The sequence below is a fragment of the Coturnix japonica genome, chromosome 28 (genome assembly GCF_054131305.1).
Source record: "Coturnix japonica strain WE chromosome 28, WE-NBRP24, whole genome shotgun sequence".
Lineage (NCBI taxonomy): Eukaryota > Metazoa > Chordata > Aves > Galliformes > Phasianidae > Coturnix > Coturnix japonica.
The window spans coordinates 6,836,257-6,863,827 of NC_140690.1; the positions used below are offsets into that span (position 1 = coordinate 6,836,257).

The 27,571-nt window shown below is 48.6% G+C and overlaps 1 protein-coding gene across 2 annotated transcripts; it reads left to right on the plus strand.

The window, feature by feature from the left end:
- The first annotated feature begins 19,476 nt into the window (after positions 1 to 19,476).
- Positions 19,477 to 25,215, plus strand: LOC146756220 (hydroxysteroid dehydrogenase-like protein 2). Of its 2 annotated transcripts, XM_085524948.1 has the most exons (7): positions 19,477 to 19,714; positions 20,278 to 20,376; positions 22,052 to 22,246; positions 22,724 to 22,813; positions 23,696 to 23,842; positions 24,400 to 24,528; positions 24,905 to 25,215. In XM_085524948.1, exons 1-4 carry the CDS (start codon positions 19,531 to 19,533, stop codon positions 22,780 to 22,782), a joined length of 537 nt encoding a protein of 178 aa, XP_085381074.1. In that variant the 5' UTR covers positions 19,477 to 19,530; the 3' UTR covers positions 22,783 to 22,813; positions 23,696 to 23,842; positions 24,400 to 24,528; positions 24,905 to 25,215. The 2 variants fall into 2 exon arrangements, 1 of the variants encoding a protein (XP_085381074.1); XR_014937651.1 differs by lacking the exon at positions 22,052 to 22,246 and having other exon boundaries at positions 19,595 to 19,714.
- Positions 25,216 to 27,571: the final 2,356 nt, after the last annotated feature.

Consider the following 27,571-nt stretch of genomic DNA (forward strand, 5'->3'; position numbering starts at 1 on the left):
GTAATGGCCAGGGAGACCTGTCAGATCTATGGGGCAGGAGCTACTGTGGGGCAGATGTGCATCAGATCTATGGGGCAGGAGATGCTGTGGGGATGATATGGGTCAGATCTATGGAGCAGGAGCAGCTGTGGAGATGATGAAGGTCAGAACTATGTGGTAGGAGATGATGTGGGACAATGTGGGTCAGATCTATGGGGCAGTTGAATCTGTGGGGCTAATTGGGGTAAGATCTATGGGGCAGGAGCTCTTGTGGGTCAGATCTACGGAGGAGGAGCTGCTTTGGGGCTGATGTTGGTCAGATCTATGGGGCAGGAGCTGCTGTGGGGCTCATGTGTATCAGATTTATGGGGCAGGAGCTGTTGTGGTGCACATGTGGGTCAGATCTATGGGGCAGGAGCTGCAGTGCGGCAGATTTGCATCAGATCTATGGGGCAGGAGCTTCTGTGGGGCTGATTGGCGTCAGATCTATGGGGCAGGAGCTGCTCTGCGGCATATGTGTGTTAGATCTATGGGGCAGGAGCTGCTGTGGGTCAGATCTATGGGGCAGGATCAACTGTGGAGATGATGTGGGTCAGAACTATGTGGTAGGAGATGATGTGAGACAATGTGGGTCAGATCTATGTGGCAGGAGCTGCTGTGGAGCTGATGCGGGTCCGATCTATGGGGCAGCAGCTGCTGTAGGGCTGATTGTGGTCAGATCTATTGGGCAGGAGGTGCTCTGGTGCATATGTGTGTCAGATCTGTGGGGCAGGAGCTGCTGTGGGGCACATGTGGGTCAGATATACGGGGCAGGAGTTGCTGTGGGGTAGATGTGGGTCAGATCTATGGGGCAGGTGCTGCTGTGGGGATGTTGTGGCTCAGATCTATGGGGCAGGAGCTGCTATGGGGCATATATGGGTGAGATATATGGGGCAGGAGCTGCTACGGGGATGATTGCGCTAAGATCAATAGGGCAGGAGCTGCTGTGAGGCAGATGTGGGTCAGATTTATTGGGAAGGATCTGCTGTGGGGTAGAGGTGGGTCTGATCTATTGGGCAGAAGCTGCTGTGGGGTAGAGGTGGGTCTGATCTATTGGGCAGGAGCTGCTGTGGGGCTGATGTGGGTCAGATCTACGGAGCAGGAGCTGCTCTGGGGCACATGTGGTTCAGGTCTGTGGGGCAGGTGCTGCTGTGGGGAAGATGTGGGTCAGATCTATGGGGCAGGAGCTGATGTGGGTCAGATCTGCGGGGCAGGAGCTGCTATGGGGCACATGTGTATCAGATCTATGGGGCAGGAGCTGCTGTGGGGCAGATGTAGGTCAGATCTATGGGTCAGGAACTGCTGTGGAGCTGATGTGGGTCAGATCTATGGGGCAGGAGCTGCTGTGGTGCTGCTTGGCGTCAGATCTATGGACAGGAGCTGCTTTGGTGCACATGTGGGTCAGATCTATGGGGCAGGAGCTGCTGTGTGGCTGATATGGGTCAGATCTATGTGGCACGCACTGCTGTGGGGTAGATGTGGGTCAGATCTATGGGGCAGGAATTGCTGTGTGGATGATGTGGGTCAGATCTATGGGGCAGGAGCTGCTATGGGGCAGATGTGGGTCAGATCTATGGGGCAGGAGCTGCAGTGGGGATGATTGCGGTAAGATCTATAGGGCAGGAGCCGCTGTGAGGCAGATGTGGGTCAGATCTATTGGGAAGGATCTGCTGTGGGGTAGAGGTGGGTCACATCAATGAGGCAGGAGCTGCTGTGGGCAGATGTGGGTCTGATCTATGGGGCAGAAGCTGCTGTGGGTCAGATCTATGGGGCAGGAGTTGCTGTGGGGCACATGTGGGTCGGATCTATGGGTCAGGAGCTGCTGTGGGGTAGATGTGGGTCCGATCTATGGTACAGAAGCAGCTTTGGGGATGATGTGGCTAAGATATATGGGGCAGGAGCTGCTATGGGGCAGATGTGGGTGAGATATATGGGGCAGGATCTGATCTGGGAATGATTGCGGTAAGGTCTATAGGGCAGGAGCTGCTGTGGGGTTGAGGTGGGTCAGATCAATGGGGCAGGACCTATGTGGGGCAGAGGGGGTTCTTATCTATTGGGCAGGAGCTGCTGTGGGGAACATGTGGGTCAGGTCTATAAGGCAGGTGCTGCTGTGGGGCTAATTGGGGTAAGATCTATGGGGCAGGAGCTGATGTGGGTCAGATCTATGGGGCAGGAGCTGCTGCGGGGCTGATGTGGGTCAGATCTATGGGGTAGAAGCTGCTATGGGGCACATGTGTATCAGATCTATGGGGCAGTAGCTGTTGTGGGGCACATGTGGGTCAGATCTATGGGCCTGGAGCTGCTGTGGGGCAGATGTAGGTCAGATCAATGGGTCAGGAGCTGCTGTGGAGCTGATGTGGGTCAGATCTATGGGGCAGGATCTCCTGTGGGGCTGATTGGCATCAGATCGATGGGACAGGAGCTGCTGTGGTGCACATGTGGGTCAGATCTATGGGGCAGGAGCTGCTCTGCGGTATATGTGGGTCAGATCTATGGGGCAGGAGCTGCTGTGGGGCTGATTTGGGTCAGATCTATGGGGCAGGAGCTGCTGTGGGTCAGATCTATGGGGCAGGAGCTGCTGTGGAGATGATGTGGGTCAGAACTATGTGGTAGGAGATGATGTGGGACAATGTGGGTCAGATCTATGGGGCTGGAACTGCTGTGTGGCTGCTAAGGGTCACATCTATGGGGCAGGAGCTGCTGTGGGGCACATGTGGTTCAGATCTATGGGGCAGGAGCTGCTGTGGAGCTGATGTCGGTCAGATCTATGGGGCAGGAGCTGCTGTAGGGCTGATTGGGTTCAGATCTATGGGGCAGGAGATGATGTGGGGCACATTTGTGTCAGATCTATGGGGCAGGAGCTGCTGTGGGGATGATGTGGCTCAGATCTATGGGGCAGGAGCTGCTGTAGGGCTGATTGGGGTCAGATCTATGGGGCAGGAGATGATGTGGGGCACATTTGTGTCAGATCTATGGGGCAGGAGTTGCTGTGGGGCACATGTGGGTCAGATCCAAGGGGGAGGCGCTGCTGTGGGGATGATGTGGCTCAGATCTATGGGGCAGGAGCTGCTGTGGGGCAGATGTGGCTCAGATGTATGGGGTAGTTGCTGCTATGGGGCAGATTTGGGTCAGGTATATGGGGCAGGAGCTGCTGTGGGGCTGATTGCGGTAAGATCTATAGGGCAGGAGCTGCTGTGAGGCAGATGTGGGTCAGATCTATTGGGAAGGATCTGCTGTGGGGTAGAGGTGGGTCAGATCTATGGTGCAGGTGCTGCTATGGGGCACATGTGTGTCAGGTCAATGGGGCAGGAGCTGCTGTGGGGCACATGTGGGTCAGATCTATGGGCAGTAGCTGCTGTGGGGAAGATGTGGGTCTGATCTATGGGGCAGGAGCTGCTCTGGATCACATGTGGGTCAGATATATGGGGCAGGAGCTGCTGTGGGGATGATTTGGGTCAGATCTATGGGGCAGGAGCTGCTATTGGGCAGATTTGGGTCAGATCTATGGGGCAGGAGCTGCTGTGGGGCAGATGTGGGTCTGAACAATGGGGCAGGAGTTGCTGTGGGGCAGATGTGGGTCAGTTCTATGGGGCAGGAGCTGCTGTGTGGCTGATGAGGGTCAAATCTATGGGGCAGGAGCTGCTGTGTGGCTGATGATTTGGGTCAGATCTATGGGGCAGTAGCTGCTGTGGGGCTGATGTTGGTCAGATCTATGGGGCAGTAGCTGCTGCGGGGCAGATGTGGGTCAGATCTATGGGGCTCGAGATGCTGTGGGTCAGATCTATGGGGCAGGTGATGCTGTGGGGCAGATCTATGGGGCAGGAGCTGCTGTGGGGCACATGTGGGTACGATGTATAGGGCAGGAGCTGCTGTGGGGCTGATGTGGGTCAGATCTATGGGACAGGAGCTGCTGTGGGGCTGATGTTGGTCAGATCTATGTGGCAGGAGCTGCTGTGGGGCATATGTGGGTCAGATCTATGGGGCAGGAGCTGCTGTGGGGCAGATGTGGGTCAGAACAATGGGGCAGGATCTTCTGTGGGGCAGATTTTCGTCACATCTATGTGGGAGAAGATGGTTTCGGGCTGATGGGGGTCTCAACTATGCGGCAGGAGCTGCTGTGGGGCTGATGTGGGTCGTATCTTTAGGGCAGGAGCTGCTGTGGGTCAGATCTATGGGGCAGGATATGCAGTGGGGTAGATGTGGATCAGATCTATGGGGCAGGCACTGCTGTGTGTCTGATATGGGTCAGATATATGGGGCAGGAGCTGCCATGGGGCAGATCTATTGGGCAGGAGCTGCAGTGGGTCTCATGTTGTTCAGATCTATGGGGCAGGAGCTGCAGTGGGTCTCATGTTGTTCAGATCTATGGGGCAGGAGCTGCTGTGGGGCACATGTGGGTCAGATCTATGGGGGTTGAGCTGCTGTGGGGCTGATGTGGGTCAGATCTATAAGGCAGGAGCTGCTTTTGGAAAGATGTGGGTCTGATCTATGGGGCAGGAGTAGCTGTGGGGCAGATGAGGGTCAGAATTATGGGGAAGGAGCTGCTGTGGGGCTGAGGGGGGTCGGATCTATGGGGCAGGAGATGCTGTGTGTGTAGGTCTATGGGGCAGAAGCTGCTGTCGGGCATATGTGAGCCAGATGTATCGGGCAGGAGCTGCTGTGGGTCAGATGTGGGTCACATCTTTGGGGCAGGTGCTGAGGTGGGTCAGAGGTGGGACCGATCTATTGGGCAGGAGCTGCTGTGGGGCTAATGTGGGTCAGATCTATAGGGAAGGTGCTGCTGTGGGGCTGATGTGGGTCACATCTATGGAGCAGGAGCTGCTGTGAGGCACATGTGGGTCGGGTCTATGGGGCAGGTACTGCTGTGGGGCTGATGTGGGTCGGATCTATGGGCCATGTGCTGCTATGGGGCACATATGTATCAGATCTATGGGGCAGAAGCTGTTGTGGGGCACATGTGGGTCAGATCTATGGGTCAGGAGGTGCTGTGAAGTTGATGTGGGTAAGATCTATGGAGCAGGAGCTGCTGTGGCTCAGATCTATGGGGCAAGAGATGCAGTGCGGCTCATGTGGATCTGATCTATGGAGCAGGAGCTGCTGTGTGGCTGATGTGGTTCAGGTCTATGGGGCAGGAGCTGATGTGGGCCAGATGTGGGTCTGATCTATGGGGCAGTAGCTGCTGTGGGTCAGATCTATGGGGCAGGAGCTACTGTGGATATGATGTGGGTCATAACTATGTGGTAGGAGATTATGTGAGACAATGTGGGTCAGATCTATGGGCAGGAGCTGCTGTGGGCACATGTGAGTCAGATCTCTGGGGCAGGAGTTGCTGAGGGGAAGATGTGGGTCTGATCAATGGGGAAGGATCTGCTGTGGAGATGATGTGGGTCAGATCTATGGGGCAGGAGTTGCTGTGGTTCAAATCTATGGGGCAGGAGATGCTGTGGAGATGATGTGGGTCAGATATTTGGGGCAGGAGATGCTGTGGATCAGATCTATGGGGCAGGAGCTGCTGTGGGGCTGATGTGGGTAAGATCTATTGGGCAGGAGCTGCTGTGGGGCAGATGTGATTCAGATCTATGTGGCAGGAGCTGCTGTGGGGCTGATGTGGGTCATATCTATGGGGCAGGAGATGCTGTGGGGCTGACGTGGGTCAGATCTATGGGGCAGTAGCTGATGTGGGGCAGATGTGGGTCTGAACAATGGGGCAGGAGCTACTGTGGAGATTATGTGGGTAAGATCTATGGGGCAGATGCTGCTGTCAGGCAAATATGAGTCAGATCTATGGGACAGGAGCTACTGCGGGGCAGATCTATGGGACAGGAGCTGCTGTGTGGCTGATGTGGGTCAGATCTATGGGGCAGGTGCTGCTGTGTGTCAGATCTATGGGGAAGGAGTTGCTGTGGGACAGATCTATGGGACAGGAGAGTCTCTGGGGCTGATGTGGGTCACATCTATGGGGCAGGAGCTGCTGTGGGGTAGATGTGGGTCAGATCTATGGGGCAGGAGCCGCTTTGGGGCTTATGAGGATTAGATCATTTCGGTAGGAGCTGCTGTGGGTCAGATATATGGGGCAGGAGATGCAGTGGGGCAGTTGTGGGTCAGATCTATTGGGAAGGATCTGCTGTGGGGTAGATGTGGGTCAGATATATGGGGCAGGAGCTGCTGTGGGGCAGATGTGGGTCTGATCTATGGGGCAGGAGATGTTGTGGGTCAGATCTATGGGGCAGAAGCTGCTCTGGGGCTGATTTGGGTCAGTTTTTTGGGAAAGGTGCTGCTTTGGGGCTGATGAGGGTCAGATCTATGGGGCAGGTGGTGCTGTTGGTCTCATTGGTGTAAGATCTATGGGGCAGGAGCTGCTGTGGGACTGATGTGGGTCAGATCTATTTGTCAGGAGCTTCTCTGTGGCACATGTGGGTCAGATCTATGGGGAGGGAGCAGCTGTGGGACTGATGGTGTTTAGATCAATTGAGCAGGAGCTGCTGTCGGTCAGAACTATGGGGCAGGAGCTGCTGTGAGGCAGAGGTGGGTCAGATCTATGGGTCACGAGCTGCTGTGGGTCAGATCTATGGGGCAGGAGCTGCTGTGGGACACATGTGGTTCAGATTTATGGGTAGGAGCTGCTGTGGGGCTCATGTGGGTCAGATCTATGGGGCAGGAGCTGCTGTGTGGCTGATATGGTTCAGATCAATGGGGCAGGAGCTGGTGTGGGGCTGATGTGGGTCAGATCTATGGGGCAGGAGCTGGTGTGGGGCTGATTTGGGTCAGATCTATGGGGCAGGAGCTGCTGTGGGGCAGATCTATGGGACAGGCTCTGCTCTGGGGCACATCTGGGTAAGATCTATGGGGCAGCAGCTGCTGTGGGGTAGATGTGGGTCAGATCTATGGGGCAGGAGCTGCTGTGGGGCAGATGTAGGTCAGATCTATGGGGCAGGAGCTCTTGTGGGACTGATGAGGGTCAGACCTCTAAGGCTGGAGCTGATCTGGGTCAGATCTATGTGTCAGGAGCTGATGTGGGTCAGATCTATGGGGCAGAAGCTGTTGTGTTGCAGATGAGGGTCAGATCTATGGGGCAGGAGCTGCTGTGGGGCTGATGTGGGTCAGATCTGTAGGGCAGGAGCTGCTGTGGGGTAGACGTGGGTAAGATCTATGGGGCAGGAGCTGCTGTCGGGCTGATGTGGGTCAGATCTATGGGGCAGGAGCTGCTGTGGGGCAGATGTGGGTCTGATCTATGGGGCAGGAGCTGCTGTGTGTCAGATATATGGGGCAGGAGAAGCTGTGGGTCAGATCTATGGGGCAGGAGCTGCTGTGGGGCACATGTGGTTCATATCTATTGGGAAGGAGCTGCTGTGGGGCAGATGTGGGTCATATCAATGGGGTAGCTGTTGCTGTGGGTTAGATCTATGGGGCAGAAGCTCCTTTCGGGCATATGTGAGTCAGATGTATAGCAATACCTGGCCCATAGATGTGACCCTCATCAGCCTTACAGCAGCTCCTGCCCCATAGATCTGACCAACATCAGCCCCACAGCAGCTCCTGCCCCATAGATCTGAACCACATCTGACCCACAGCAGCTCCTGCCCCATAGATCTGACTCACATATGCCCGACAGCAGCTTCTGCCCCATAGATCTAACCCACAGCATCTCCTTCCCCATTGATATGACCCTCATCAGACCCACAGCTGCTCCAGCCCAATAGATATGACCCACATATACCCCTCAGCAGGTTATGCCCCATAGATCTGACCCACATGTGCCCCACAGCAACTCCTGCCCCATAGATCTGACCCACAGCAGCTCCTGCCCCATAGATCAGACCCACATCTGCCCCACAGCAACTCCTGCCCCATAGATCTGACCCACAAGAGCCCCAAAGAAGCTCCTGCCCCATAGATCTGACTCACGCCTGCCCCACAGCTGATTTGCCTCTTAGATCTGACCCACATCAGCCCCAGAGAAGCTACTGCCCCATAGATCTGACCCCCCACAGCCTTACAGCTGATCCTGACCCAAAGATCTAACCCACAGCATCTCCTGCCCCATTGATATGACCCTCATCAGACACACAGCATCTCCTGCCCCATATATATGACCAACATCTGCCCCATAGCAGATCCTGCCCCATAGATCTGAACCACATCATCCCCAGAGCACCTTCTGCCCAATAGATCTGACCCCAATCAGCCCTACAGCAGCTCCTGCCCCATAGATCTGAACCACATCTGCCCAACTGCAGCTCCTGCCCTATAGATCAGACCCACATCTGCTTCACAGCAGCTCCTGCCCTACAGATCTGTCCCACATGTGCCCCAGAGCAGCTCCTGTCCCATACATGAGCCCCACAGCAGCTCCTGCCCCATATATCTGACCCACATCTGACCCAGAGCAGCTCCTGCCCCATAGATCTGAGCAACATCATCCCCACAGCCACGTCTCCCCATTAATCTGACCCACATGTGCCCCAGAGCATCTCCTGTCCCATAGATCTGCCCCACAGCAGCTCCTGCCCCACAGATCTGATCCACATCAGCCCCACAGCAGCTCCTGCCACATAGATCTGAGCCACAGCAGCTCCCGCCCCATAGATATGAACCATATCTGCCCCACAGCAGCTCCTGCCCCATAGATCTGACCCACATGTGCACCACAGCAGCTCCTGCCCCATTGATCTGACCCACATGTGCCCCACAACAGCTCCTGCCCCATAGATCTGATACACATGTGCCCCATAGCAGCTCCTGCCCCATAGATCTGACCCACAGCAACCCCACAGCAGCTCCTGCCCCGTAGATCTGACCCACAGCAGCTCCTGCCTCAATAGATCATACCCCAATTAGCCCCACAGCAGAACCTGTCCCATAGACCTGACCCACATGTGCCCCACAGCTGCTCCTGCTCCATAGATCTGACCCTCATCAGCCCCACAGCAGCTCCTGCCCAATAGATCAGTCCCACCTCTACCCCACAGCAGATCCTTCCCAATATATCTGACCCACATCTGCCTCACAGCAGCTCCTGCCCTATAGATCTTACTGCAATCAGCCCCACAGCATTTCCTGCCCCATAGATCTGACCCATATGTGCCCCACAGCAACTCTGGCCCCATAGATCTGACCCACATGTGCCCCACAGCAGCTCCTGCCCCATAGATCTGACCCACATCTACCCCACAGCAACTCTGGCCCCATAGATCTGACCCACATGTGCCCCACAGCAGCTCCTGCCCCATAGATCTGACACACATATACCCCAGAGCTGGTCCTGCACAATAGATCTGACCCCAATCAGCCCTACAGCAGCTCCTACCCCATATATCTTACCCACAGCAGCTCCACAGCAACTCCTGCCCCATAGATCTGATCCACATGTGCCCCACAGCAGCTCATGCCCCATAGATCTGACTCACATGTGCACCAGAGCAGCTCCTGCCCCATAGATCTGATACACATGTGCCCCATAGCAGCTCCTGCCCCATAGATCTGACCCACAGCAACCCCACAGCAGCTCCTGCCCCGTAGATCTGACCCACAGCAGCTTCTGCCTCAATAGATCATACCCCAATTAGCCCCACAGCAGAACCTGTCCCATAGACCTGACCCACATGTGCCCCACAGCAGCTCCTGCCCCATAGATCTGACACACATATACCCCAGAGCTGGTCCTGCACAATAGATCTGACCCCAATCAGCCCTACAGCAGCTCCTACCCCATATATCTTACCCACAGCAGCTCCACAGCAACTCCTGCCCCATAGATCTGATCCACATGTGCCCCACAGCAGCTCATGCCCCATAGATCAGACCCACATCTGCCCCACAGAAGCTCCTGCCCCATAGATCTGACTCACATTTGCACCAGAGCAGCTCCTGCCCCAAAGATCTGATCCACATGTGCCCCACTGCATCTCCTGCCCCATACATCTGACCCACAACAGATCCTGCCCCATAGATCAGACCGACATCTGCCCCACAGCAGATCCTGCCCAATTGATCTATCCCCCATCAGCCCCACAGCAGCTCCAGCACCATAGATCTGACCCACATCTGCCCCACAGCAGCTCCTGCCCCATAGATCTGACCCCCCTCAGCACCACAGCACCTCCTGCCCCATAGATCTGATCCACATCTACCCACCTTTGAAGTACTTTGGTCCTTCTCTGCCAGTCGATCGCCGCAGCATCTGGTTGTCTCCTGCTCAACACTCTGTCCTACATCCCTCCTACACAGGCCAGAAACCAAGGCACAGAAAGTATAAGGGATCCCTAAGGGTCTGAGGCGTCTTCCCTGCTGGAACAGCAATGGAGGACACAAGACCACAAGAAGCCAGATTCAGGCAGAGAAGCTTGAGGGTGCAGCCATCTGCATTAAGGTTGCTATGGTTTGGCGTTGCAAATACTACTCTGCCTGACTGGGGCAGGGCAGGCTTACGCAAGTGTTTAAGCAGACGTCTTTCTGGTCCTGTAGGAAGCAGCAGGTCTGAATTAAAAGGAGCAATGAGGCAAGGAGTGCCCTGAGCTTGTTTCCTAAATAGAAGGCAGTGTGGGACAATTTGAGGAACAGGAATTCAACTACTGTAATGCAGAGCACTATTTTTGTCGCCTTCCAGCAGTCACCGATTAATGGAAGATTCTTGTCCTTCCCAGACTCCACTGTTGGTAACTCACATCTACAGCCTCTCTGGGCAGCCTGTGCCATTGCCTCACCACCCTCTGTCTGAAAAAGTTTCCCCCTAGTATCTAACCTAACATGTAGCCTAATTCTCCTCTCTTTATTCACAGGAGATGTGCTCTAGACCTCTAATTATCATTCTGACCTTCCTCTGGAGCTAATCCAGAAGCTCTGCACCTTTCTTGTGCTGTGGGCTCCAGATCTGGACACAGTACTGCAGATGGGGACTCATGAAGGCAGAGTGGAGGGGAGCAAGAGCCTACTTCTCCATGCTGCCACTTCTCTGTGGATACAGTTGGTCTTCCAGACTGCAAGCACACACTGCTGGTTCATGTCCATCTTTTTGTCCACCAGAACCTCCAAATCGTTCTCCACATTTCTTCCATGAGGAACAGCTCCATGATCTTCCCAGGCACAGAGGTAAGGCTCACTGGCCTGTAGTTTCCCATGTGATTTCCTTCCTGCCTTTCTAAAAACTGGGAGTGATGTTTCCCTTTTCCAGACCCCAGGGACTTCTCCTGCCTTCTTCTGACAGCCATGACTTTTCAAATACGGTGGAGAATGGCTGGGTGAGCGTATCAACCAGCTCCCTCATGACTCTGGGAAGCACGTCATCCTGCCCGATGGACTTGGACATATCCAGTCTTATGAGGAGGTCTTGGACTTGCTCGTCTCTTACAGTAGGAAGGATTTTGCTCCCCTGGTGTCCACCTAAATGTTCAGAGACATGAGTGTCATTCACTTTCTAGGCTCTTCTTGTGGCTCCTTAAAGTCCAAGAAGTCTCATTTTCAGCTCTCCTTACGCTTTTACCACACAAAGTAACCTGTTCCAGTTGCTTTCTCTTGTGGAAGGACAAAGGAGATTGACAGTGCACCATAAGTCAGAATATAAACTGCTGCTATACAGAAAATATTTCTGATTTCTTCAGTATTTGTCTGGAAGACAAAGCTCATAGAAAAATGTTCTAAAGTGTGAAGAACGAGCCCCTTTCAGGACTGAAAATGACTTCTGCTTTAGATGAATAACATGAATGTCTTACAGGAAAAAATACTAATCTGGAAAATATGAAATAGGAGTCAGAAATGTTCCTGATGAGCTGCACATGAAGAGTATGGCAGAGTTTCCTTAGGGTAACCATCTTCTTTATTACCCTACAGGAATGGGTAACAAGGGCAGGAGTATGGTTCATCATTCCCTTCTTAGTTTGATGGCAGCTCCCTCTTTGTGCTGGGAAGGTAAATAATGATGGGAGAGACCCCTGGGTTTTGGTGGGACATGAAATATCTGTGGTCACAGCAGGTATGTGTCAGCTGTCACAAGGCAGACATACACAGGTAATGCAGGGTAAATTAAACGAGAGCCTGTACAATGAATATGATTAAAAACTGTGTAATAACAGCTCAACAAGAAAACCACTTGAAAGAAAGCAGGGGATCTGGCAGTGTGAATATATGCTAATTATAGAATGGATATTTGGCTGACGTCAGTAAGAATGTGCAATGTGTAATTTTTATGTGTCAGATAAGTACAATAGGCTGTTTTCTATGTTTAAGAAACCCTGACACTTGGGTCTCCAGGCTGTCTCCCCAAGTTATTCCCTAGTGTGCTTCACAACACTAAGAATGTGGAACTGGATCATTCTCTTAGCCCTCTTGCGTTGCTAAGTGTGAGATCCTCTGTTCAGAATTGGATTAGCTATCAATGAGTGATGCACAGATGCTATGGCAGACCCACAGTCCTTCCACTTCTGCCCTCCTACTGCTGACCTGTGAGCGCAGATGTACTGTTCTATAAGATGCTTTAGAGAGCTCAGGCTTAGCCAGTTGCTGCACCCACAGAAAGGCAGAGGGAAGGGCTGAAAGTCTGTGGTGACAAAGCTGGGCTGCTGAGGGGCTGATTTTCAGTTCTGTCACAGAAATCCCAGGGGCATTTGCAGTCCTTCAGGCAACTGCCCATTTGTAATAGGCTGACAAACTTGTCTTGTGCGTCACATCTGTTCAGGCTGCAGAATTCTTGGAGCAGGGTTCATTTCCTATGGAGAAAACCTCACTCTGTTTGGGTCTCTCCCTTTCTACAAAGAAAGGAAAATGACAGCAATCAAAATGATAAACACAAACATAGGACATTGCTTAGTTAGGATGTGTTTAACAGTCAACAGCAGTGTAACACTTATTCCTCAGGCAAAGAAAATAAGAAAACGAGCCATCTGGGCTTGTCTCTTCCCAGTTTTGAATGAGGCAACAGCATTAATCTTTTATTCCCTCCATTTTGGGCCTGGTAAACTTGGAGTTCTGAGAGATGTGGTTTTTGGTGAATAGATGTGGCCTTCAGTATTCTCCTTTTACTCCAAAGTCTGAATCTCTGCATTCCCCCATATCACATTAATGCTTTCTTTCCCCCTCCCCCCTCCCAATAAATAAATAAATAAATAAAAACAAAAATTAATAATAATAAAAAAGCAAGCTCTCAGCTTATGAAGAAATAGCTGACAACAACCTTCTGGACAAAGCGTTTTTATGGAGTACAGTTCATATTTATAGGGAAAAAAGATCCAGAACTTTGTGCTCTGTAGTCTCCCAGTACCATATCCCACACATGCTAACACACCCTTAGGACAAAGATTACAACTGGAAATAATGATGTGGCAGTTATCCTCCACCCTGATAAAACTTCATCCATTGATGAAAAAGGTGTGTTCCACAACCTAGTGCTCATGCCATGTGGTTCCTATCAGTGGGAGAAAGTAAGGGGGAAAGCTAGAAGGTACTGTTCACATTAAGGAAATACAAGAGAAGATTTTTTTGTTTTCCTGCACAGAGGTTGCCTTGCTTAAGCTTTATTCTGCTATGGAGGAAATGCATACACTTTTCTTCCTCATTTTCCCTTGCTAACAGAGGGAAAAGTCTGACAAGAAGAGTTATTGTCACCTTCCTCATCCTTACTACTTGCTGACACTGGAGAAGAAAATCCTCTGGGGACTACATGGCTTTGTTTCTTGGCTGTCTACTGTGCAGTTGTCCCTTCTCTTCACTTTCTCATTTCCTTAAGGTAACATCAAGCTGATGTGTGCAGCCCACCAATAAAAGTCTGTGGAAGTAAGCCTTTCTCAGGAGGTGCTGTGCTACTGTCCTCACTCATTTGCAAAGTTCCCTCTCCATTCTTTAGCATAATCTCCAGGTGGGAATGGCAGGAGGCAGTTACAGAAGGAACTGCCAGACCCCAAAGCAGAGCTGGTGCAGGAGGGTACCACACAGCCATGACTTCAGGTTGGGAACTCAGAAGACCATCATACTTGAGCAAGGAAGAGTCCCTTTAAATAATGAGATGTGCAGAAACACCAATGAGTAGAGAAATAAAAAATCTAGCCTTTTCAGTTTATCATATTGGCTTATAAGTTGTGAGAAATCTATGCTAGTTCTTTGAGAGGGACAGATTTTGTTTTTCTACTTTTCAGCTTACATTTGCACCACTGAGTTACTGATGGAAAAGGAATGTTACCTATAACAAAGATAAGCTTTATCTACTGATTGCTTTAAATAAACCCTCATTCCTTTCAGCTTTCACAGCTTGTAGTCTGTTAATCCCGTCAATCATTGACTTTAAATGTAGGAAATATGTAGTAAATGCATGTCAAGCTCTCTCAGTGTGTGTCAGAGAATCCAGCCACAAGCCTAAGAACAAGTAGGGGCCCTAGCCTTAAAAGAAACTGGGGGTGGGGAGTCAAACCACATTTGGGCCACCACCACAATAAATAAAATCCAGGCAAAATATGGGTGAACCATGGGCTGACAGATCAGCCTCAAAGGGTTAAAGTAAAGGGGTCAGCCAGGTTGGATGGCCCTGTTCTAACCTGACCTGCTGGGTAGCAGCGCTCCCATGGCAGGGGTTGGGTGGGCCCTGAGGTCCCTTCCAACCCAACTATTCTGTGGTTCTATGATCCTTGAGAGCCCCTTCCAAATCGGGATATTCCGTGATTCAATCTCGTGTGCTGAGCGCTCCCTCTGCTGGCACACACACATAGCTGGATTTTTCCCTACTCAGGCTGGGAAAAAAACGTGCCAGTGGAGCTGATGAAATGAAAGAGGTCATCGAAACAGAGCCCGTGGGGACTTGAAGGCTGAGCTTACCTTTTCTTCTTGGTACAGTTAGCGATCAGCGTCGTTCATTACCTTCAGCACCATGCAGATAGCGCCTGTATTTCACACAGGCCTTAGAGCTGGTTTTCTTATTAACTGGAACGGCCAGTAAAAGAATCTGAAGTTTTTCTTCAGTTTCTGATAACAGGGCAACAAGTTTGTTTAGTCACTTCTTTTTTACAAAAGCTGTGACCTGAGGAACGGATTTATAAGCAGAGCATTTCTACACTCATGTAAAAATCCTGTGGAATGCAAATGTCCAGAAGAATTTTAGCACCCACTGTGGGGTTTGTCCTTCCAGTGCAGAGCAGACTGGCACATTGTTCAGCCTTGTCTGTTTAGAGCATAAAGTCCAAGAATGGCACCACATGAAAGTTTGTCATGCAAGGATCAAGTACACCTCATAGTCAGCACCATCAGCTCCCACAATATCCCACAGCACAGCACTGAGGACCTGAGTGGAAGGTGGTGGGATACCTGTCTATGTTCCCATGATGCTGCCTCTAGGACACATGCTCATCCCTGGATAAGCAGTATAGCAAAAACACAACATCAGAAAACAAAGATTCCATCTTTCTGTTTTTCCTTGTCTATTGCTACTGAATTTCTTGTTCCATTGGGCTCGAATCCATAATGGCTTATATATGGATATGACAGTCCTGTCCTCTCTCCCCTCTAAACATGTGTACAACCACACAAGCAGCCAGACACAGCCCTGACACAGTTGCCATTCACAATCACTATCCCCCAGGGCAGCACAGTAAGCTTTCATCCCACAGGATGAACTACTGCTTTAATGGAGAGGGGAAAACACAGGGGGCAGCCAGAGACAGCTTTATTCTGCTCTGGATGCATCTCCAGCAAAATCACGTTCAGTTAGGTGGCATACATCTCACAGTAACAGAGGGCAGTTTACTATCTGCAGAAAAGGTGAAAACCAAAAGAAGTATTATCCACAAAACATAAAGAAATACTGTTATATGTCTTCTCTTTGAGTCATTATACACAGTCATTACAGAAAAAATGTTCTCCTTGCTGGGCATTGCAGCAGGATTTAGTTACGTCTTCTCTTAGAGATCCACATCTTATTCATGCTTCCACCATGTCAAGTCAAAATGAGGACGGGCATTTTGTAGATGCGTGGTATGAGAGGCCAATATTCTGTTAGTAATGCTTTCCTCCCAAGGTTTGAAGGCAGCACCTTTTCCAGCCTCATTTCAAATACTGCATCACATTTAAATCCCAGCTTTCCTAACACAGATGCAATGTTAGGAAGCCATGTGAGGAAAGACAGGGATGGCTTTAAGTCTCTAAATAAGAAGAAAGAGAATCATCATCAAGGAGGCTGACTGACTGAAAAAGAATGTGCTTTTCCAGGCCATTTCTGAAGGTACAGCTGAGGGCTAACCCATGACAGTTACTTTACTTGTTGAATAACATTTTTATGTATGTGTTTTATGTTTTGCTTTTTGTCACTTTGCCTCATGTTTAATTGCTCTGTTCCAAAGTTTTGCTGAAGGGAACTGAGGAATGATTTGAATGGCAGTAAATGTGGATATCACAGATCCAAAACATGGCCAGAACTCAACATTGTAAAAGCTGCGATTTGACCCTCGCTCAACAAATACTTTGTACATTTAAACAGGCAAAAAAAGAACCAGCTTTCAACTGAGATGAAACCACAGATCAGAGATGAACATTTCATTAAATACTGGACAAAGCAGTAGAAACTCTTGCTCTCTTCTTGTTTGCAGATCATGAGAGTTCAGAAAAGCCCATGGAATTATATCTGATTTATAATCTGGTTTATAAGCAGCACTGCATTGAGACAAGATGGGGATGAAAGGACAGAGCACAGCTCTGGCGAAAAGGGCTGGGCATCACCTTGGGGTGATCATTGTGACTCCATGTTGGGAGTGGCCGAAGCCCCCATCACAAACACGTGCCATCACAATGACACCCCATCAGAACCCCCAGGGTGTTCAGAAGGATTTCACTTGCCGAGTGGCACAGCGAAAACCGCTTTGTTGCAGAAATGTCTGCAAGGACAAACTTCAATTGGACTGAGCAAAGACGCTCCCACCCTGCAAGAGGTGGTCAAGGATCGGCTCGTGATGCTGCTCACTCCCATGTCCGTCTTTAGCAATTGAAAATCTCCTGTACCTTGCTGTCTTTCAAGCGCAAGGTGATAACAACTGACTCTTCTCCTTTGCCTTTTGCAGCCTCTCGTCAACTGGAACCCAGACTTCGGAGGAGAGAGCTCTCGGCTCCTCGAGCAGTGCAGGCCGAGATCTGCCCGGAGAAGGAGAGCCGAGACGGGCCCCTGCTGCTGCTCCTGCTGCTGCTGCTGCTCCTGCTCCCGCAGGGGCTGCCTGCAGGCAGCGGGTCCGGCAGCCGGCACCCAGGCGGCTGCAGCCAGGGGACCCCGGCCTCCCAAGCGCCGAAGGAGAAACCGCAGCCGACGCCGAGCTCGAGCCTCTCACAGCCGGCCAATGCGTGCTGCAGCAGCTTGGGGAATGAACCAGCCTCTGGACCCGTCCCTGCTGCCACCAAACAGCGGCTGGATACCCTGGAGACAGTTCTACTTCCTTGTCGTTCACCGCTTCATCTTACATGGGAGACAGCTTGCCACGCAACCCAGCACTGCAGGAACTTCCCTGGCGCCCAAGAGAGCAAGAGCAGCGTGCTCCTGAGGCCGGCCTGCTTTTCCACTCCTTATCGCTCACGGTGAACATACAGCATGAAGTCACGGTGATGCCAGAGGAGTGGGAGCCTTGGGAGGACCCGCAGCGCCCACCTTTCACCAGCTCTGTCTGGGTAGAGGAAGGCTGCTGGCTGCGCACCGATGAAGATGACAGTGATGAAGATGACGAGTGAGCGCCCTGCAGTGGGGTCATGTCGGCGCCCGCATAGTGGCCCGAGGTGGTAGTGGATAGACCGATAGTTATAAGGACAGGTTGTTTCAATAATAAATCGTTTCAGTTGTCACTTCAGTTTGGTCATTCAGTCCTTTCCTTGAGGGCGAGATCTCAGATGCGATTTTAATTTTGTCAGTGAAAACGTGCAAGGCTTTGGCTTGGTTGAACGAGGTGTACTCCCGCAGGGAACTCATCCCGATACTTCCATCACCCGCCCCTCATCCCGCCCCGCTCGGCCCTGGCTCCGCCCGGCTCCCCGGGCCGCGGCTGCGCGGAGGGCGGTGTGAGCGGGGAGCGCGTCCCGTGCCGAGCCGACACCCGCCCCATGGCCGTGCCGCTATGCTGCCCAACACTGGGTAAGGCGACCTGGGCTTTCCTCCTTCCTTCGGCGGGGCCGCGAGCTCCGAGCCACAGGAGCTGCCGGGGCAGAGCCGGGGCCGGGGCCGGGGCCGGGGCCGGGGCCGGGCGGAGGGACAGACGCGTGCTCCGCAGCCCCTTGAGGGCGATGGGACGCGGGGTGGAGGCCGCGGCCGGGCACGGTGGCCCCGGAGCGGCTGGGTTGGACCCGGAGTCCCGCTCGGTGCTGTTTGCTCACGGGCCGAGCTGTGTGCACGTCCGGAGGGCAAAGTGCGGCTGTGGGTGTGCTGTGGAATCTGAATTGAGTGACTGCTGCGGTGTTATTTCTGCGCTGCTAATGAACGGGGACATACGTTGACCTTATTCGTTCCCGTGTGTTGCAAGCAGTAGTCATGAGATCCTGTACGAGTGCAGAAAGCGCCCACGGTGCAGCCTGTGGGCTGCCCTGGTTGCGGCCGTGCCTGCTGCAAAAGGAGCCCACCTGCATGATTCTAACTCCCTGAACCTGTCCAGTTAACATTTCTCTTACCCCTTAGGCTGTTCAACCATCCAGACTATTATGTATTTACTTGGATACAAAAGTATTTTGAGAGATGGTAATGAAAGCCTTGCTAATGTGAATGGTGTCAGCTGTTATCACTTTGGCCTCAAATCCTTTCATTCTATCACAGAAGTCAATCAGGTTCACCAGGCTTGATTTTACCTACTGAGATTGATGATGCATTGGAACATGCTGCCCAGGGAAGTGGTGAAGTCACCATCCCTGGTGATGTTCAGGAAGGGTTTAGATGTGGCACTGAAGGACATGGTTTAGTGGCCATAGTGGGGATGGGTTGAAGGTTGGACTATATTGTCTTTTCCAACCTTGCAAGTTCTAAGATTACCTCTCATCTATGGCTAGTTTCTCATGTCCTGGTAAACCATGTTCCTAAGCAAGGCACTACCAGTGTCTGCTCTCACTGAATCACCCATGCCACTCAGCAACGCCTTTCCCTTGTTCATGCTCTTCCTACCCACATTATAGCAGATAAACAAGTTGCCACTGGCTTCCCTTGCAAGTCTCAGCTGCAGGTGAACTTTGGTTCTCCTCACACTGTGCTGAAATGCTCATGCAATATTCCCAGTTCCTTTTTATCTCACTGGTGCTTCCACTCTGTGTGACACCTTTGTACACAGGGGCTCAGTCACAAGTCGTTTGCACAGCTGTGTCAGCCTGCTGGTTGGTTGGACAGACTTGTGGGGATTTATTGGGTTAAATGCAGTTACTTGCAAACTGAGTTTTACTGTGAAAGCCTTAAGGAAAATCATGGTCATTTTTGAAAATCTGATTTTTGGCTCTTGTCTTTGGCACCCTGCATTGGGATTGTGATCCTGGACTTTGCCTTTACAGCGTGTTGAGCTACTGGTCCTCTGTGTTCAGAGGGCCAAAAGAATGAAATTACAGAGAGCTGCACTGAGTATCAAAACGTTAGATTTGGTTGGTTTTGTTGGTTTTAGAAGTCACTCCTTTTCTGCTTTTGGAGAATGCAGCAGTTCTGTTGTGGGCAGCCTTGGATTATTGTACAAAAAGTCTTCAGTGGTGGTGAAAGGCTTATATTTCCAAGAAGGTTCTGCAGGTAAGAGTTAAGAGTTTTTCATAGGATTTCTTAATACTACACCATGTTTTCTATTCCCAATAGAGATAGGAAGGCAAAATCTTTTTTTCTCTATGCTTCCACATTTGATTTGATAGCGATAAAGCTCATTGCTGTCTTTTTAAATAGAAATTATCTTTGAGGAGTGAAGGAGGCCCCAATTGCGTCTTTGGGCTAGAACATATGTTGCTCATCTTAAACCTGTGGATTATCTTTTAAACTTCAACACTTGGAACATGGTTAAACTCCTCTTGCAGGTCCATGTTCCTTCTCTGCAACATCCCCTTCTCAGAGTATACAAAAAGGATTTACAACGTGCTTTTTTCCTTTTTTTTTTCCCTCCCCAATTCAATACTCATGTAAAAGGGTCAGTTTGTATCTGAAGGGGGTGGTAGGAGCTGGGAGAGTTTCTGTACTCTAGGAAGATGATGCTTTGACCCCAGAAAGTTGATTTTTCCGCGACTTACATCCTTCAAAAGTAAAATTCTATGTGTAGACTAAATATGTATCCTACTAAATATGGGATTTTTGTGTGCTTTTTGTAGCCTACACAATTTGTAAATATGGCATGTCCATGTGTGTCTTGGGAATGGCAGAAGAATTTAAAGGAGAAGTTGCTGTCAATGCTTTATGGCCTAAAACAGGTGATTATTTTGAATTGTTGTGTTTTGTCCTATACAGGTGGTCTTATTTAGGACTGATTCAGAACACCGAGCACTTCTGTGTATTTTTTTGTGATCAAAGATGTTGTGTGGGTATTGGCTTTCTTTCCTAGTTCTCACTGTTGCCTTCCTGTTTTCACTTAAACTTGCCTTCAGCCTGAGCACATTCTGCTTTTTCTCCTGTCTTGTCACTGCTCCTTTCAACATGACTCGAACTTTGTTTTGCACACCATCCCTGAGTAGTATTGGACATTTATGTCAATATTTAGAATCCCCAGCTAGTTAGATTGCCAGGAAATAGATGAAGCTGACAAGATATGTACCTCTGTAGATGTAAAAAAAAAAAAAGTTTTGGCTGAGTGGGAAATCAATTGCTTTTTCACACAACCATCCAACACTTCTTGCAAGTCACAGCACACTGAAGGGCCGCATAGCAGAAAAATAACTTGGTGTGCCCATCTTATACTAGCTCCAGTTTATTGTCCATGGGTCAGTGAGGACCAGGGCTGCTGTTGAAGGTTTGGTAGCTGCTGAACAAAGAGACCAGTGTCTTGAAAGCATTAGAAGCAGCAAGTGAGCTTTCAAAATTTGTATGTATCAGTGTTTCCTTGATGAAAACTGTTCATGTTCTGAAGTATAAAAGTTTGTAATGTTCAGTCTAGGAAGAAAAATGTTGTTTTGCAAGGTTTATCTGCCAAAACAAAAGTTAACTACTTTAGAGAGTGAGAGAGGTGACTTCTGTAGTATCTACATTACAATTACAAAGTTTTTAATTTAAAGAACATCATATATATGTGATCAGCTTCAATGCTGGAGATTAACACTGTGCTAGGATGGTTCTATTGGTTCATCCAGCTCCTTGAAACAAGAGAATATGCTGATAGTGAGATGTTATGAGCTCTCGATTTAACTAAAAGTGAAAGAGGTAGCCTGCCAAAAGGATGTAAGAGTGTGAATGAGTAGTAGAGGTACTGCAGGGTCAAAGTGGAAGATGCTGAATGTATGAATTAATGGAAAACCAGCAGCACTTTGTATGAAATAGATGGAAGGATGTGCAGATTGCAGGACAGTAGATGGTTTTTCATATCAGTCTTTGCCCATAGTTTTGCTATATTTAGAACAATAATAATTGGCTGTAATGTGAAAGTAGAGGAGCATAAGCCAGGAAAAGTTTGAGTTTGTGCTATTGGGTTTCTCATCTTTAACTTAGAGTCACTTTGTTATCTCACAAGTTATTGTGGGGCTAAAATTGAGATTTTCAGTATGGTAATGGCTGCAGAAAATGTTAATTGCTGATGCACATTCACTTTGAGAAAGATAGTTGTCCTGTTAGTTTTTCATGTCCTAAATAAAGCCAGAGGAAGTCTTTGTGTGGAAAGTATTGATAGAAGCATTGAATAATATGAATATTACAAGGAGTTCTTCCCTTTATTCCTCTTTTGGTTCCTTTAATACTTTTCAAGTAAGGGAATCTTTACACTTTGAGGATTGTTTGCTGGTTGACCATTCTTCGCTGGTTGATGGTATTTCACAGTTTAGTCTTCTCATGATTTACTTTCATGTGAGAGGAGAATAAAGTTTATGCATTTGCCAAAGAGATGAGTATGTGATGTCATTAGTGTTAAACTTGTAATTTCCTGTCCTCTGAATTTTCCAGCCATACATACAGCTGCTATGGATATGCTGGGAGGATCCGGAATAGAGAAGCAGTGCAGAAAAACTGACATAATTGCAGATGCTGCATATTGCATTTTAACAAAGCCGAAAACTTTCACTGGAAACTTCATTATTGATGAAGTTCTACTGAGAGAAGAAGGCGTTAAGGATTTTGATGTCTATGCAATTGCACCAGGTAAAAGAGATCTTTAAAATGAGAAGTTTGCGAAGGAAGGAAGGAAGGCCATATGGGGAATATGGATATATTCCTTTGACTCAGTCAAAAGATGCTTTGCCTCACGTTTGAGAATGTGGATTCTGGGAAAGCACATAATAGTCCACTGAGGCTCTAATAATCAATGCCTATATAAATATATATATATATTTTAAACCCATTAGCAAAAAGAAAATAGACCTGCACCACAAGCGCATGTATTACTATTTACCAAATAGTGAGATAGTGTTTCTTCATCTTCAGATGTTTCTGACTGAATTTGTAAGAGGCTTCTGGGTCTGATTTTAAATGTACCAGAACCTAAACATGTCACCTCGTCTTCTTTCAACCTGTAGTTCATTTACTGGTAAATTGAGGTGCTGTTGCCTTCAGAATGGATTCCTGTTTGTGCTGTTCACCCTTACTTGGGCTTACTGTTATTGTTCAACTCCCCTTTAGGTCACCCCCTGATGCCTGACTTCTTCTTGGATGCTGAAACTGACATGACAGCCACATAATCAGAAGGCCGTGGAAGGGCAACCTCTGCATGTACATGTCGATTATTTGTGATGATAATGAATGCCTCCTCTATTTCAAGTTACTTTTGGACTACATTCAAGCTATGTGGCAAAATCTCTTGTATTTGGGCTGTTTGATTTATGGAAGTGACTTTAGTGTCTGCAACTTTCACAGTTCATAATCAGCACCTTGTTTTGAACAACCTTTTTGCTTTTTACCACCAGAGTTAAGTGGTATGAAGATTATGAGTAAATATTGCTGTAAAAAAATCACAAGCAATCAGCATATTTTGCAGGAGTGTTACATCTTTCTTGCAGTGTGAGAACTTGAGAAGCTTCTATTCCTACATGAAGTTCTCACAGTCGTACATGATGTGAATGTCTACAAGATGAAATAGAGAAGTTGTTTTTTTACAAAAGCATCAGGTTCACTTTTTCAGAATAGTGATGTTTCTATTGGAGGGCAAATAGGAATACTGGATATGTTTTATAGGAGTGCCAAAACAAATATAGGAAAGAAAGAGGCTAAGTTTGAAAAGAGCCCAGTTCCCTTGAAAATACTATTTGTGAGTGCGCACTTAGACTTTTCTGCCAGGAACTGATACTGCCAACTGCCCAGATCTCCAACACAGTAGCAGTTCACTGAGTAGAATAATTATTTCCTGATACACTGACCTTCTGCATGGCTTTTAGGGGCTGCTAAGCATTACATGCCTTATAAATTGCAAATGCTCTTTCTTAATGTTAAATGAGCACATTCACTGCAGTGTAGAAAGTTGCTGATTAAAGTAGTGAATTGATTCACACCTTAGAAGCTTTTGCAGAAGAACTGCTGAAAACATATATATTCTTAGAAAGATAAGTGAGATAGAGCGTTCCAGCATTTTACAGAGAATCCATCTGTTTCTTTTAGGTGCTTCACAGGCATCAGGTGGAGCCAAGCTTAATAAAGAATCAGCTTCAGCAGGGCCTGTTGCAGAAACATTCAGAGTTATTCAGGGAGAACTCAATAAAGAAATAGTGAAATCCACGCAGGGCGTCTTTCAGTTTGAATTGTCAGGTAAGACCATCACTTGTAAAATTCTCAAATGCTCACTTTTCTAGCAAGAGTCAGTCTGTATTTTCACATGTAAATACTTGTCTTTTATAACTGGTCTAGGAACAGGGACATCTTTGGGTGTGCTCTATAAGATGCTGCCTTTCAGAGCCAACTTCAGCACATGTGGGATTTACCCTGCTGCTGTTGTCACAGGGAGATGCTTTCTGCATCAGCAGCATGTGCTGCTCTTTTGGGGACTGTGGTGTGTTTTCCTGGTGTTTCATTTCTGCTGTGTCACCCTGCTGGCCGTGCTGCACAGGGTCAGCATGGTAGTTCTGTTCCAAACCCCTGCTGCCTCCAGCTCCACCAGCAGCCACTGCCTTGTCCCCTGACACTGTGGCACTGTGGGGCATCTGCTGGGGCTGACCTTGTCTGCACAGAGAGCGTGGGGCAGCTTCTGGCACAGCACCTCCAGCACGTCTAGCACGAAGATGGGAGAGAAAAGCAGGCGGGGGTAGCAAAGGGCAGGGCACATCAGTCCTTGTGGTGCTGCCACAGGTTCTCCCTGTTCCACTCAGGTGATGAAGGAGGCACTTGGTACCTTGACCTGAAAACCAGCAGTGGGAGTGCTGGGTTTGGGAAGCCTCCTGCAGCAGCTGATGTTGTGATGAGCATGTCGAGTGGCGACTTTGTGAAGATGTTCACTGGTGAGTAACAAACGGGTTTGGCAGAACTGAGGCAGCTACTGGTGGCAGGAAACATCTTGCTGATGGATGAGCTGACAGGCTCACCTCTCTTTGTGGTCTTGGAATTGGATGAGCTGTAGCTGGAAGTGCATGGCCTTTAAATTCCCTTCCAACGTAAGTCACTCTGTGAGTCCATGATTTTATAATAAAAATATCTACTGCTTTGTTCAGTAGCTATTGAACTTTTCAGAGCGTAGCTTCAGAAAGCATCCAGTCAATCTGTTGAACCTCTTTTCTGATGCTTTTACAGTAGAACTTGGTAGCAAAGTAACTACTATATGATATCGCAATCTCCAGTTCCTTTCCTTTTCCTGATGATTCTGTGTCTTCTTTTTAGGTAAACTAAAGCCAACCATGGCCTTCATGTCAGGAAAATTAAGGATTAAAGGTAACATGGCACTAGCATTGAAGCTAGAGAAGATGCTGACACAGTTTAATGCTAAACTGTGAGGGAGAAGCTGTACCAGCAGAACATCCAGCCTTTCTTTTATAATAGCAATGCTACATTTTAAAACGATAATCTACTTTTTTCTCTTTTTTTGTGTGTATAACAACTGTGGATAAAATGCTGATCTGTTAGAGAAGATCTAATTTAGTTTTATTAAGACTGAAAGGTGTTTGTGATTAAACAATTCCTTCTTGAGAATACTTCTATTATGTAACTGGTGTTTTCCTTTCTTACACTCCTTTGGAGCAATGCAACACACCTGAAGTGGGTTTTCTTTTACATATTTGCTTGCATGCGTGCATGTCCCATAAGAAGTCTGGGAGGAGCAAATATCACCTTGCAGATCTTCACACAAACACACCCCCAGCCCAGACTGCCACAAACAAGGTAATCCCTCCCACAGCACCTGCGTGCAGCACCAGAAGGTTTAAACTACAACATGTTTACAGGCACATCACCTTCCCTCTTTAGCATGGAAAGAATGGAAACTCATGAGAAAAAGCACAAATGCTCTCTAAGGGGACAAGAGCACAGATCCTCCTCCTGGTTCAAGAGCACGTGCAAAGCCAGAGGTAGCAACCTCACAGTGTTGCCAACAGAACTGCTCAAAATGTAGGGCATTTTACTCCTAAGTATGTAGAGAATATTTCAAGACTTAGAATTTATTTTCTAACTCGTGCAATGGTCAAATAGTTTATAGTCTTCAAAGCCTGTGCTCAAACAAAATTATTTGTGCTGTAAAGGTTCCATCCCTGTTGAATTCTGGTAATAATACAGAGAATGTTGAATTCACTTATGCACTCTGCAGTCCCAGCGCCATGAAAAACATGAACGAACTTTCCTTTTGAGGTGACAGCTTGCCTGTGGCTGTGTGGTTGTTCCCACACTTGGCTACATTATGCAATACTGTATGTGTAATGCTGGTTGCAGCAGTGCAATCAGGAAGTATGCCTTAGGATTGCCAGGGCTGTTACATCTGGAAGGAGATGTAAGCAGATGTGGCTTGTTCTCATCTAGATAACATGAAGAGTATTGAGGGGATAGTGCAAGAAAAAGAATCTTTCAAAAGCAGTCAAACAAGTGCTTTGCTGCATGACCTGAAAGGGTGATGGTACCAGATTGTCTTGGTGTGAGCACATGGTAAGATTTTTGTGTTAATAACTAAAGACCGTTAGATACGCTGCTGTTCTCTGAGCTGAATAAACATCAGCTGGCGGTACCTCATGTATGAGCAGAGGATGGGTGAGAAGGTGGTGTGTTTGGAAACTGGGGGTGGCTGGGATCTAGAAGATGCAGAGTGAGCTGACAAAAGGTAAAGGTTGAAAACAAAATGGGAAAAGAGTTTTGCCAGTTCCTCAGCCGGTGACCCTCCTGAGAACTGAGAGTGGGGAAAAATTAATCAGATGAAATTCCAGCTCCCTCCCTTGAAGACTGACAACGATTTTAGAGGCACATGTTCATGTTGGACTACACCTCTTTTCCCCTATGAATAAAAAACCTTGCTGCCTCAAAAAACAGGGCACCTTACCCTTCTTTGATCCAGTCTTGCTCAGATCTGGAGGAGCTGGAGAGAGCTGCAGCATAAGTATTCACATATAGTAGTACTTTTAAGCACAACCTGTAGGTGACAGCAGGGCAGCAGCACCTCCAGTGCTGTGGGCTGCTCATGGGTGTGTTGCTCAATTCTATGCAGCTGGGAGCTGCTTGCAAAATGCTGAATGTGCTGTGACCAGCACAGTGCAGAGCTTTTACTCTATCTCACTTTCTGCCTTCCCTCGGAATAATGCACCTACTCTATCACAATTGCATTTGTGTAAAAATGAATATTTGAAACCCTGTTCTTTTGGTTACTCAGCTGATCTCCATTCCCTTGTTAGCAGTCCTGTGTTTTTTTATGGCTTGCACCATCATTAGTCATCTGCCTGTGCTATAAGATTCTCCTTTATCTCTCGTTTGCCTACGCCATATTCAAGCATTTCCAGGAAAAGCTCAGGGTATTGAAATATCCTTGAGTGGTCTAAGTATTCTTTCAGAATATAGGAGGAAGGAATGTGCTTTAAGCACCCGCATCTAAGTAGCTTCTGCTACACTCATAAATTAGATCTAATCCAACACCTGTGAATAACAGCTCCCCTCTGCTTTATAGTTTAGCTGTTCTTTTGGAAACCTTAATTGTGAGTATTGTGTGAGAAACAATTGATGCAATTACATTTGCTGGAAAGAATAACGACTGTCACTTCCTTTGGAACAAGAGGAAGTACACCATTTTGTGCTTTTTCTGTCTAATACAACAGCACATGTGAGATAAGTAGTGACTAGATCTAAGGGAAGACATGTAATATGTTCTCTCCACAAGTAATTCAGCTTCAGCAGATCCACTGCAGTTACATTTTCTAAGGTACCTCAAACGAGATCAAGGCTTGGCTTTTCAAAAGATGCGTTTGCATGTGGGAGGGAACCTCTGAATGTTGTGCAATGAGCTGCAGCCTCTCTTTAGCCCCTAAATTAATGAAGATCCATGTAAGTATGTTCAGCACACAATCAAAGTGCTGCCAA